The sequence below is a fragment of the Dermacentor albipictus genome, chromosome 6 (assembly GCF_038994185.2).
Source record: "Dermacentor albipictus isolate Rhodes 1998 colony chromosome 6, USDA_Dalb.pri_finalv2, whole genome shotgun sequence".
NCBI classification, from domain to species: Eukaryota; Metazoa; Arthropoda; class Arachnida; order Ixodida; family Ixodidae; genus Dermacentor; species Dermacentor albipictus.
Window position 1 is genome coordinate 88997251 of NC_091826.1, and position 14026 is coordinate 89011276.

The following is a 14026-nucleotide window of genomic DNA, read 5'->3' on the forward strand; positions in this document are numbered from 1 at the left end:
ACTAACGCGTTACCGACGACAGTAATCGCAGGATGGGTTCTGCCGCATTTTTTATTAGAAAAAAACTGTAACACGCACACTGAATTTCCATCAAAGGGTACCTCCCGAGCTGAGTCACGTACTTGGCCTATGTATTAACTCTGCCTATGCACCTCGCGATACGCAGCTACTCTCAACCTTCTTCGCAGGCGCTGGTCTCAGTGAGGTAGTTTAGTTTATTGAGCACTGTGGTGGTGCTTTGTTTGTGTAGGACGTACGCAGCGCACATCATTGCACGTTGCTTCTATTGGCTTTCCTGGAATACTTCCAGAACGTTCCGGTAGCTGCGTCTATCGGTGTCTCCAACCTAGTTCCTGCCAACTTAGGCCACTGGTCTAACTTGTGGAGCGTTAGGCTGTTGTGATGAGGTAACAGGGTTCGAAGCCAAATCGGATAAACTTTTCTCACTTACAATGAACGCACTACATTGCACAGAAAGATTGCTCCTGCCAGAATGTTCTCATTGTACCTGTCTTGCCATCTCCAGGCGAACCTCTCCAGAGCTAAATAAAGCACCGATCTCCTTGTTGCTCTCAGGTTAATGTTACCCTGAAGACGCTGAGCATCAGCATCCAAGGCACGCAGCATGTGAGCGAGGTCGCCCAAGTGTTGGACGTTATCCGTGCGGCCGACGCCTTCTCCCGCTTTAACTTCAAGTGGAACAACCCGCAAGGCTCCCATCTCCTGGAGGCCGCCTGCTCATCCAAAGAGAACATGATCTACGCCAACTTGGACGGGCGCGCCTTCCACGACATGGCGTATCTGTTGGACGTCTTGACCTCCAGCCGCAACGTTAGCTCTGCCTGGATAGAGCTCCCAAAGAATCCCACATCACCCGAGATTCGGAAGATACTCTCGACCTTCGCCTACGCAAGGCATCTAAGGGAAGCACCATTTCTTTTATGGCTTTAAGTAGACTTTAACGCGAGCGTCGCTTACTGAATGGTCTCTAAAAGACAAAACTATTGGAGGCACTGCTATATCACATTTAAAGATGACTACCTGCTCAATTTCCAGCCACATTGTCATTAGATGGAATGAGAAATCATATGCGATGTATATAGGTGCGAAACATAACATACCTGCTGTCATTCGATGATCACGGGAATATATCACGTCAGTTAGATAGAATAATGACTTAATGGGAGACAGATTTGAACCGGTTCTGCGAAAATGCTTTTGACGCTCTTTCTTGTCCCTCTAGTTCCCTTTGCTTCACGTTTAGCACACTTTAATGAGTTAAAACTAGCTGCACGTAGAACCGCGCGTCTAGAATTGAAAAGTGCCATTAGAAACACCCTAAAAGGCTTTACGAGATGGTTCTGTCCGGCTTGGAGTAAGCCATATGCACCTGACAAGCACGTAAAAGTTCCTTGAGGGAGAACACCTAGTCTGCGAAGCTTTCTGACCAGTTGTAAATGTGAAACGCTCCTTAGTTGGCATGATATAAGCAGATATTGGTGCAGAAATACGGCGCCCGCTGTATTTTTCTTCAATATGTGATACATACAACCTACAATACGTAACATTATACAACATAGTTACAACAAAATTCTGTTATCACCCTCACGTCAAATAAAAACGAAATTGTTCTGGCTTTCTTGAAAACTGGCGGGTAAATATTTCCCCATACTTGAAAGCGCAACACTATATATCAGCCCACCTACTCACCTTTTAGGCGAAGCGCTAGTTGAACGGAGAAGCTGATTCTCTTAAGATTGTGAACGGTTTTACACAAATAATAAAAAGTAACACTTTGCTAAAATATATGTGAATCAGAACCATTCCGACCGCGCTATAAAATAAGGGATAGATGCGGTTCCAGAAAAATTCTAACTCCTGCTGTTGGCACTGAAACCTTCTTTTTTTTCGTCGAAAGTGATTTCAAACGTACAACCTCGCTTTTGACACTGCTTAACCGCTGTCACCCGAAATTTAATTTTAAGTAAGCCGATCACATCGGTTGCAGACTTTGTTTGCTAATAAAGTTTCTTTTTCAACTGAGCGATTGTACACTAGAAAAAATAGCGCACAGTGAGGTAAGGAGTGCCATTTTCCGTTCCGGTAAGAGTCTCATGTAGTCAATATCAATTTTCACTTCTTAAAACAAAATAGTTTCAATATCTGAGACATTCCACCACATCAACTAATGGCCCCAGCTTCACATACCTCGTAAACGAACCTGAATGGCACAAGTAACATAAAAAATGGTACTTGCAGCTTCCCCATGATCGAAAATGTGACATCGTGACTTGAGGAAACGACAAAACTGAAAAGTAGACAGCTCATATTCGTTGGTATTGTATTCTATCAGAGTTAAAAATCCCGCTTTTACATTAATACTCAGTGGTACAAGAAACACCGTCCTGTGCATGCGCACACGGGCGGTAGACGGAGCTACATTCGAGCACTGAGCTGCGCGATGCCACGCACTGTTCCGTCATTCTTATAGAGCTCGCTGTTAGCTTGATGTGTTGGCTCTACCAATATAACGTTGCCGCAGCATTGTTTTTAATGGAAAATCAGTATAGTGCTCATGAAGGGGAAAATCTGGCAGCGTCCCCGGACATGGTACAAGAAGTCGCGTGTTCACAGCCGATCAACTGCAGCCGCGCGCCGTGTGGGCCCTGGGTTTCTTAAAGCATCACCAGATGGCGCTCACCCCAGCGGTGACGCTTGGTGGCACAAAACACTACCCCGTTCCAAAGGGGACGCTCATAACATCCATCCATCCACGCCACTGGGCTGAGCGCCACCTGGGGTGGGTCCCACAGCAGTAGAACGTCAAGCGGAAAGTCAGAGAGGCTGTAATAATCTCATGGGTGGCGGCAATGTAAAAAAAAAAAACCTGCCATGAGTAACTACTTAAGAGAAAAAAAGGGAAATCACGAACGAAACAATTTATGATAACTCAAAGGGAAGCTCATTACTTTTCGAAGTGAGATCGGGATGCCTTAGAGAACGCACCTCTATAGCGAGATATAGGATGGAAGAAGCATGTGCTTGGTGCGGTAAAGCTAGGGAAACTATCAAGCATGTTTATTAGAATGTGAAGACCTCTGCCCAGCGGTCGATTTAGGCATCACTGGCCTCCTTGAAGTCCTTGGATTCAGCGAGAGCAGTATAAAAGTAAACATGTCCGCAATAGGGATTAGTAAGAGGCGTTTGGAGCGTTGGTGGAAGAAAAGTAGGGAAACGACAAAAACGGAGACGTACAAAAGGACAGTTCGCAATAGGCGATCAGAAAATTTGCTTGTGGGTGTTCAGTTTTTTTTTTATTGCTTAACCTAGGTAGGACATTAGGCACTATAATAGCAAGAGCTTGGTGGCGCAACCCACCGCCCCGTTCCAAAGGAGACGCTCATAATATCAATCCATCCATCCACGCAGGCTGTGCAGGGAAAAAAATAACCAGAAGGCTAGCCTTCACGCATAGCGTTTCCTGGTAAAGATTAGGGTTGCATCAATTGCATCTGCTTGAGGCGGCAACTAGTTGACCGGTATACATACAGTGCCGCGTGTCCAGCCACTACCAGTCTGTCCAGCGATTTTACCGAGTTCTGTCGTGCGCTCCGATGGACCAACCTTCCACTTCGACTTAGCCAGTAGCGGCGCCCAGCTCTTTTGTACGTCCACACAAGTACGCGAACGAGGCAGAGCCGTTATGGGAGAGACGTCGCAATGCTTCCACATTCATCCACGTAGAGACGCCTAAGCGCTTTTCATTTTTTTTCAAGTGGTAACAGTATCACTGTAGCGTTGTAATGAGGGATGGTACAGTTGCATAATACGTCAGACATAGGACATCAACGCAGACGACGTGGGTTGTGGTCGATGGAAGTGACTGTTCAAATAGCTTCTTTAGCACAAACCAATGAGAAAACAATTTGGTGCGGCAGCATTCCTCTTTACCTTTCAGTACATAAGCAGCGCGTGATTGAATGTAGGATGAAGCAGCGGAAAATGGCAGGCTTGAAACTATGATTATCTCAAAGAGAATGTCAAAACAGTTTCAGCGACTACGATACTCTTACAAGAATGCGTGCCATGAGCATATCAGTGATATGAATAAGTACACGGGTCATTCATAAAGCAGCGCTGGCACAGCCAGAGCATTTATGTACATTTGTTGCTGAAAAAAAGTGATTATAACCGCGAAAGTTGACCCCTATCTGCCGTGGTAGATGTGTGGCAATGACGTTAGGCTGCTGATCTCGAAGTGGCAGGTTGTATCCTAGCCGCACCTTCAGGGTGGTCAAAATTTATACGGATTGCCCAACTACGACTTCCTTTGTAATCAGATCGCAATAATGGCATGAAAAACTGTTAAAGTCGTCACATGCCCCAAAAATCGAATTTGACGCCTTTAACAGCGCGACATGGCTCTCAAAATGTCTCATTCTTTAAGGGCAACTCCATAGCTAAAGCAATGTCCTGTGTATACGGGCAGTTTCAGTGGCAAGCCTAATAAATTGAGAATAATTACCGATTTAGAATATTGCCGCCGCTAATCGATAATTTATAGCAATGGTTGATCTCATGAATTCCGTAATAACATTACGCAACCTCATTAATATGCGCTGGTGAGTTTCATTCGTTCTGTGGACATGTAGTACCACGAGTGAACCAAATGATAGTTCACGCCACGTTACTTCGGTCGCCATTCTTAGACTAGCTAGCAACAGTTTCGATACATTCGTCCTCAATGTGAACCACTATGAAATCTTATTCGGCGTAGTGCTTTAGGACAATGCTTAAACAAGGGCTAGCATGGAAAATACATCTTCCCATATTTTTTTTCCAGTAAATAAAGCTCTTTCTACCTCACAACCGCAGAAAACAGATACTGGAAAGTGTTAAATTGCCTTCAATGATTTCCCGTGTTAGCTTTTCTACTAATCAGCGTCTGCTACGTTTCCTCAGAGGTCTGTGTGTGTGTTCCGATATCATGACACAGAAGGCGGTCACATGGGAGCTGAACATCCCGGCGTTCTGTCATGGTCCCGGCTTAGTTGGCCCGTCCTCTTCAATGCTGCTGCATGTTGCCTAGCACGATGTACCAGAGTTGCAGGCAACACAGCGAACTGAAGCGAATGCCGAAACGCCAGAGTACAGAGAGCTTCACTAAAATGAATGAGTGCCAAAACGTTGCGACGTTCTGCTCCAACATCACCACATACTGCGTCATGAGGCAGAACGCATACTGTAGCGCCGCACGGGTCAAATTTAGTCGGCCCGGACCCGGCCCGAGCTTGAACGTGTCATGCGCTACCCCGTCCGAGCGCGACCCCGTAATTTTAGATGTGGCCCATACCCGGACCGCGCCGAAAATGCCGGGTCCGTCCCGGCCAGGCCTGGCTCGATTCGACCTATTAGCCTTTGAACCTAGACGAAGAACGGTTGCGTGCTTGGTTATTGAGAAGATACTATAGCCGCACACAGAATATTTCTCAGAGGCAGATTTTACTCCTTGATGTCTCCTATTGAAGTTCTTGCTTAAAACAACAAGAAAGCTAAAGTAAATGTTACATCCTCGGTTCACTGTGCTCGTGTGTCGGTTTGATAGAACGCCCGTAATACAAGTTCCAAGTAGGTTTGCGGTAATGAATATCGTAGACCTAGGTGAATGCCTCTGCACACCAAGTTAGCCATTTCACCTCACCATTTGATTTCAAATAACCATTGCAACGTACAATGATATACCTTTAGCCACAGATCTTGGCGGGAACGTCATATTAATACGCTAATTGATTGGCTTTCAGAAATGCCATATTACTCTGGCGCTGACTAAGCGCCAGTCCTTTGTACTCGTCTCATCCTCGTTCTTTCTCGCTGTTTTGCCACTAGAGCACCTTTCAACTCCGTCAAGTAGAAATTGGTGACACGCAAGGGGGGAACCGCTCATGTGCAATGATATTGTCGCGCACAACATGCCAGTATTATTGCTCTATTCGACCTCATTTCTTAGGGCCGAGTAGTAAGTCGGGATATAGGCATCCATGTTTCGTTGTGAGTAAGCTTAGATTTCGTCTAATATTTTGCCAACGCATTGAGGTGGTAAGCACGCTGCAGGTAGCGCGTGGGTAACGTAGTTTTCTTTTTTTTACGTGAAGTTGAGAAACGTGCTTGGTTGTTCACTTCAATTCCCAGGAAACCCACGTAATACTAGAAAAACAGACAAGTGAGTGAACGTGACAGCTGAGCTAGTTAACATGTGGAAGTATCATTTGAAAGCAAAGTGCGCTTTCATCAATTTTTGCGTTCTGTTTTCTTTTCCACAACCCTATCACAAATGTTGCAATTTTTGTAACATTTGGTTTGATAGTATTTATCCTAGAACCCATACGGAAACTTCTATTTCTAGCTGTACTAAATACCATAAGCTACGGCAGGCCATTCAACTCGTTTGAAAACACAATGAAGAAAAGAGTGGAAACCAGAATTTTCCAGTATTTGCTTGCACTTTCATTCATTACTCCAAGAACTCCTCTTTTTCTTCCCTTTTGTTTCTACGAGAAAACGGTCAGATACAAGACAAATCAGAATGGCACATGAGTGACGGCACAGAAAGTCTACGTAGTTCTAGGTGGCAACAAAACGTACTTAATGACTCTGCCTTTAGTCAAGCCGTCTGCTTAAGAAAGAAATGCAACTAGCTGCACTAAAACCTATTTAATTGGTTTTTCTTGTGGTTGCTAAACAAAGTATACTTGGCGCAACTGAAGGTTGTCTAGGAACAATTTTTGCCAGTCAGTTTTCCAGCATTACAGCAGTTTCTCATGTTTTCAACGCCATTGCAGTGCAAAATATCTGCAACTTGTCATTTGGTTCCGATTCTATAGCGTCTTGAAACTCCTAAAATTCGTCCTTCCCTTCCAGCCTCACTTGGCTAATGCGTTTCACCTCATTGCCAGGAGGGGCCTCTCTCAAATTTGCGGTGCAAACTCCAACTGATTGGTTCTCTCTGGCCCGGGCGCGATGACCCCTAGGAATACCTCTAGTTTTAATCACCTCTAGCCTTACTTACCTGGAAACAACTTTGACAAGAGTTTTCCGATGTTGCGAAGACAAAAGAAGCGGGACCTATAATGGGTGTGAATGACCACTGTCCTTGCGTTCCTCGTGATCAGAAAGCGCCTTTAATGTAGACTAATCCTTGATGTGCACAGCTACCACGGCATGGACTGCCTGCCCCAGCTTCCATAGAAACCGAAGTGGGCCATTATACTAAAATTTTCATAAGGCTTGCTTCAAGGGCATGCCTGGACATATTACATGTTTGAACGAAGCCTGAACCCAAACCAAGCCTGGTCCGGGCCCGAGTGAACAATTTCTTGCCCAGCTCGAGCCGAGTAAGGCGCAGGCTTTCAGGTAAACCCACACCCACGCACTGCTACATACACCGCTTACACCTCTTACGAAACATACACCTCTTACGAAAGAAAGCAAAGCAGTTTCGCAGAAAAAACAATCGAGTGAATTGCTTCTTGCCCTCTGAGACTTGTCATCTTTGTTTAAGCCTCATGGGAGAGGGCTTTTGTTCAAAGCAATTTCATTAGGCGCTGTATGCTGCATCACAGCTAGGTCCTTGCATCTGCGCCCCAAATCAGCAATGTGGCGTTTTCTTTCAGTCGAGATTTACTTTCTCAGCGTGAGAAGGTGCCAGAGTTAAAGTAGCTGGGTAGGCAGCTCTTGGGTTTAGAGGAGCCGCAGCCGAGTTTAAGGATTGTGTCAAACGCAGACCGCGTTAGTTCGGGCGGTAGGGATGCCGCAGCAAAAAAAATTAAATATGTTTTTGAAAGCAGAAAGCAAAGAACAGCATTTCGTACAAGTGAAAACGAGCAAATGCATTTTTGAGCCGCACTATTATTGGTGTATTAAACGCAATCACTGTTAGTACGATGAATTAGGTATGCTGCCTTAAGCTATGCAAATGTCTAGATACCCGCCTTGGATGGCTGTGGCTGGTGCGACTCTCAAGGCTATCTCGCGATTTCTCGTCACCCGCGAGGGTAACTCAACACGCTTGGAGACCTTCGTTGGTTTCCGATTATTTGGTCTTGGGTCAAACCGAACGCAAGAACCCAAGCCTGGCTTGGGTTCTGCGCATGCACACTTGCAGCCCGCAATTTTCCTGGGTCCCCATGCCGCTTGGGTCCTCACTTCTAAAGCTGTCTATTATACTGTACACTGCTGCCATGATGTAGGAAATTACAAGGCCGCTAAAAGCGAATCTTAAGCCGCAGTCGATGCGCGATGTGCCTGAAGCGCAGTGGAAACGAAGTAGGAATTGTTGCTCGGCCCTATTATAACCCTTTTAGGCGTAATGACCTACACATGTTTTCAGAAAGAAGTAAAATGAATAGCCCACGTTAAAATGCTGAGGACAAATACCAAAAAGGTGACAAGAGGTGCTCCACATCCCAACTCTATGACGTCACAAACGTACGACCTTGCGCCTTAGTAGACTACAATGTTCGCATGTGCGTGTGGCTGTAGTGGAAGTAGCGTGGCAACGATAGTACCGTGCAGTGGATGCATTTTCAACTACCCGTGGTGGCTAAGTTCAAAGACCAGCCTTCCACACCAGCCTAGCTGTCACCACACGCTATTTCGAGGCGTCAACGCACATTATTAGTTCTTTCGCTTCGTACCATTGATCGTTTTTAATTATCTCTTATTTTCTTGCGCTGCTGATATATCGTGTGTTACAAAGACTTTTAAATTCCCGTCCATGTAGACTTTTTCTAACAGCTGTTGGTCGTTTCTGTATGCAGGAAATTGCACCTTAGTGTCTGTTTGCCACAAGTCTGCGTCATCGCCTTGCTTCGCGCCCTCGCACTGAATCGCAGTGTTCATATTCTGGTGCTCTCTGACGTGATGTTTGAGAGTATGGCAGTCCGGACGCTCGGGCACATGGTGCAAAGGAATCGCACGATGAGCATTCTCGTTGTGGACCTACCTAAGAGCATCCCTAGCACCGGCTACAGCCCCTGGTGGCAGCGCTTTGACATCTGCAAGGAACTGGAAGAGGCAGTCCCGCACAACCATTTCCTATTGGGTGTCAAGGTAACCGCCGGTGATCATAAGAACAGAGCGACGAGTTTTACCATCATGGACGCTCTCAGGCGTAACAGCGTAAGCACTTGTCTCGATTCACTCGTGTTCTTTTTCTTTCTTTTTTTGCAGAACACTGGATGAACGCTTGAATGTATGAATGTTTATGCAGTGTCGTTACGAAATACAAACATTCGAAGGCTAAGGAAAAATATTTTTAAAAAGTTTTTTTAATAAAAATAATTACAATGCAAGGGATTGTGTAAGCTGCAAATAAATCATTGATAACCTGTTGTGGACAAAATCAGTGAGGAAATATTTGCAATACAAGTAATCCAATGTTACAAGGATTAACGCTGTGAGGATAGACGCCTCCGTCTTACGCGCGGGCTAACACGCGTTAAACCGCGCATACACATGCACGTTTACTGCAAATTCAGTTTTTTCGATGGCATATGGTGCATTGTTGGACAGACATACACCGATTGGGAGGGAGTTCCGTTCATCGATTGTTCTTGGGAAAAAGGGAAATTTAAGCAATTTGTGCGGGCGAAAATAGTTTCGTTTTAAAGGTGTAAATTCATGGTAAGTATGGCTGATAGGGGCTGCAGATAGGAAGAATTATCGAGTCGCTACTCATGTTTCCAAAGGCGCAAAAGTATTTTGCGCATGTTACCGTTCTTCGGAATTCCTGGGCAGCACTGTTATTCTAATTCATCAAATAAGATGGAAATTAATAACGTCCGTAACAATTCATTATAAAGCGGACGGCAAGCCTGTTTGTGTTCCGTTTGTTAACGTTTTGTGTGTGTGTGTGTGTGTTTGTGAAGCAGTTCCACACGATGCAAGCATTCTAATCGCGACCTTACCATTATGTTGAACGCTAAAAGTCTCAGAAATGGAGATGAGTGTCCTGCTTTCCCTTTAGCAGGCAGTTTATGCCGAGCAGATGCACCATCGTGAGTGTGTTGCGACCAGTTCAAGCAATTATTGATTGTCGCACTGAAATAATTAAAAGCATCTTTCAGCGACGGCATATTGCTTAATAGTGCATTGATATGCTAGAGGTAGCTTTCTTTGTTGCTGGTGCTCATAAAACCGGGTTTTTCTTCATTAAGGTTTCTTTGCCTGATTTCACACCAGTCAGGAAGCGCAGTAGGATTTTTATTCAGAAATACTTGGTCATTAGCATGGTTAATCACTTTGTAAAGTGAGTCAGTAAAGTCATCCGGGAATAATTCACTATTGACACTATCGCTAATGCATGCTGACATGCCATTAATGTATACAAGGAAAAATAGCAGTCCGAGCGCGCTTTCTTGCGATACTCCGGAGTTCACGGGCAGGTATCCAGAGTAGTTACCCTCAACATCGACGAATTGGCTGCGCATGCTCGAATATACATATATCTAGTTTACTAGCTTAGCTGGAAAGCCGTAGTTGCTTAGTTTTGCTATCGAACCAAAGTGAGAGGCCCTGTTGAAGGTTTTTCTGAAATCGAGGAACATAACGTAAGCTCGGCCGGCTTTAACAAGAATGTGTTCAAGAACTTGAACAGTGGAGAGAAGCTGAGTAGCGGCCCCTTGCGAAAGCCGTGTAGGGTCGAGGACGGAATGCCGTGTTGGGTAAGAAATTTGACCATAAGTTTTGAGATAATATGCTCTAGAAGCTTGCATGACGTTGCAGTCAGTGATATAGGTGCGATGGTTTGACCGTAATGCAGGGTTGCCTTTCTGAAATAGGGACTCAACACGAACGACCCGCCAGAGTGGTGGAATGATGCCACAAAACGTAGAAGAGCGGGGGAAAAATTAGAAGGAAATGCGAAAGCCACTCGGCATAGCGGCATAGAGCCTCTGTCTCGCCCTTTGTTTTTGTTGTTGTTCAAATGCATCACGACCCGCCTAATATAGACCACAGGCTATATTTGCAGTTCGTTGGCACAGTGCCATCGCAGTCGCAGCCCACGTGCGCTGTCAGCCTTCTATGTCACTTGTCGACGCTCTTGAGCTAAGCACGCATTTCGCGTGCAAATGATTGAAGAATACAATGAAATGAATTCTAGCATATTTGTAGACGCTTAATCAATTATTTTTTCGATGAATTCCTGTTGAAGCTGTTTGCTTCATTGTTCCGTTGTAACCGCATGTAAGATATTCATTCGTACACTCTGCTTCATGTGTATCTGTCGCTTTTGACGCATTTTCAAGGAATTCAATGGGGGCGAAATGCGAAAACACCCTTGTACTTACATTTAGGTGCGCGTTAAAGAACCCCAGGTGGTCAAAATTTTCGGAGTCCTCCACTACAGCGTGCCTCATAATCAGAAAGGGGTTTTGGCACGTGAAACACCATAATTTCATTTCCAAGGAAGCTGTGCTGCATATTTCATGAACTGTTGTTTTTTATGCATTCCAGCTTGATGTAATCTGCAACAGCATAGCATTGTTAAGTTGTTTTTGCGCGCTCCCGCTAACGCTAAGATCAGCACAGTATTGAAAATAAAATAGAAATGAAAGCGAATGCGCATGCACTTGCATTCTTTAACATTAAGGACGCATTTAGAAGGAAGGGGTGCTGGAGGACACCAACAAAGAATCCTTAGCGTGTGCTTGAAATGAAATGCAGATATGCGATGCAATAATTAAATATTGCAACGGAATGCCTTCAGTCGCCTTCGCTAACAAAGTTTGCTAGCAGAAAACGAACAGCCCTCCTCGTTCGCTTGGTCATCCGCATTCACATGGATTTCATGGAGTGTTGACCAAGGTCTCAAATGACCTGGGCAGTGTTTCGGCTGTCCAACAATATGCGTATAGCATCGCAATACTGTGATGAAGCGAAACAAACAGCGAATGATGTCAGTCAAGCGCTGACGCTCTTATTTCCCTTTCACGACGAAAGGGCTCACGAATAGTGTGAGTAACCAGCACCACCTTGGTAGTACAAGGACCGTTCACTCTGCTTTATGACGACATTCTATTAGGCCCGAACTTCACATTGATAAGCCCGGCTTGACGACAGTGGCGACGTCAAAATCCCCGCTGCTTACTCGGGAGTACCTCTTATTACATTTTATCGTAGTTCACAGTAGCATAAATACATGGATCGGAGTTCTGGGCCAATCCATTTCTGCGCGATAAGTTAGGAGAAAAATGGCAGCCGTGCGATAGCTGTAATCAAAACCATGTGTTATGTATTACTCTCAGTTGTCTTACGCAAGTTATCAGAAAAGCTTCTGCTCCAGCTCCAGAAATAAACAAAGAGGCGATTTGGCTTCGTCGCGCTATCTGGGATAGCTTTATTTGCCGCTCCTGCATGTGTAAAAATAAACGAAAATAAGTGGCTCCATTTTAAGAAAGGCACAGGAAAAGGCTCCTGAGCTGGAGTTAATATAACGATTTCATTCCATCCGCTTCGTCAGTAGTCTGACAGGCGCTAGGCCTCCATTGTCATCGCAATCGGCAGGTCTTGCGTGATGGATGCAAGCAAGAGACCGCAACAGCTATGTTGTGTTAGTCGTCAGTTTATTCCTTTAAGCTATGGTGTCGTGGACGCTAACAATGTGCAGAAAGACGTTTCAGAGTGAAGCACTGTAGCACGTCCACTTATTAAAGTGCCTCTTAAAGTACTAAAATTACTGCTGAACAAAATGTTAATGTTCAGATATAGCTTTAGGAGCTCAAAAAAGGGGGGGAATGTAGAATTGAAACAAAAAGCACAGAGCCGCTAAATGTGCGAGAGGACCAGGAAACGGCAGTTTATGGCGTTAGCGGTGAGACACGTGTTTTTAGCAATTGTTTCAAACTTGTCACGCATGCGGCCATCTTGATTATTACTGCCGCGCATCTGGCATAACATTAAATCTTTGTCCTGACTATGGCCTTTCTCGGAAAGCGCAGGTGCGTGTCAACAAAGCGGTCCGCTTTGTGTCCGGCTCGATGGAAAGAAAGGACGCCCTTGCCTTCGACACAGTGAAGCACAGCTCGTCGGTGGTCACCGCACTGTTGATGAGGCCGAGCATGTCGATGGACGACATGTCGAACGATGCGGAGGCTGCCATGGAGAAGGTGGCTGAGGCGCGCAGGGTGCTAGCCTCCAACTACTTCATTCTGACGGGCGTCGTCAAGGCCAAGGTAGTCTGCAACGCCGACTCCACGGGAGCGACCACGTTCGACAAGCTCGACGAGGATCTGCAGGCGCACATCTGTTCCTACCTCAGGTTGACCGACGTCGCAGACGCCCGAGAAGGGCGTTGACTTGTTTCCTTTTACTTTGTTTTAAAACCGCATCATCTATTGACAACGACGCTTTATTATGTTGGCTTCACTGGTGGAATAGACCGGAATCGATTCCTGTTAGCGCCATTTACAAATGCTCATTTAAAGACTCCGATAGACCGTAATTTCTGTAGTCTTTGTATTTTACTGATAGAGCCCAGCTAATTTATGCATGATAATGCTTAGCGTAAGTTTTGTCCCCGCTCTTACTGACACATGGCGCCAATGTTAGTAAAGGCGTCAGCGTTCGCTGTATTATTCAGCAATTTTTATATTGGTAACACTCTCATGCTGTGCATTTGCTATCGCAGCACCTTGAATTTTATTTTTACTCTTTACTTGAAGACATGTATTTGTTTCTTGCTTTTTTGTGATGTACAAACGGTAATTTCGCACCAATAAACATAAAAAGGGAAATTTTGTAATCCGATAAATATCCCTCCCGCTTTCTTTAACTGTCTGCCTGATCGTCTATCATGTCTGTGGACGAGTAGAACACTTTCCATGGGAGTGGGAAAGCAATCGCCTCATACTTGTCGTGCAATAGCACATAATTTCTACATTTAGTCAATTGTTGTCATCCTCAAGAAGGAGAGAGAGAGAGATAAGGACAATGGGGAGAATAAAGGCAGACCCAGTGTACCCGATTG

General features: G+C 45.1%; 1 protein-coding gene across 3 annotated transcripts in view; it reads left to right on the forward strand.

Moving 5' to 3' along the window:
- Positions 1-13810, forward strand: part of LOC139061286 (uncharacterized) — a 66202-nt gene extending 52392 nt beyond the window's left edge. For all 3 annotated transcript variants that reach the window (XM_070541013.1, XM_070541015.1, XM_070541014.1), the window contains 3 exons: positions 577-921; positions 8815-9177; positions 12999-13810. In XM_070541013.1, the coding sequence (XP_070397114.1) occupies positions 577-921; positions 8815-9177; positions 12999-13355 (1065 nt within the window). In that variant the 3' untranslated portion in view covers positions 13356-13810. The remainder of the gene's footprint in view (positions 1-576; positions 922-8814; positions 9178-12998) is intronic.
- The last annotated feature ends 216 nt before the right edge of the window (positions 13811-14026 follow it).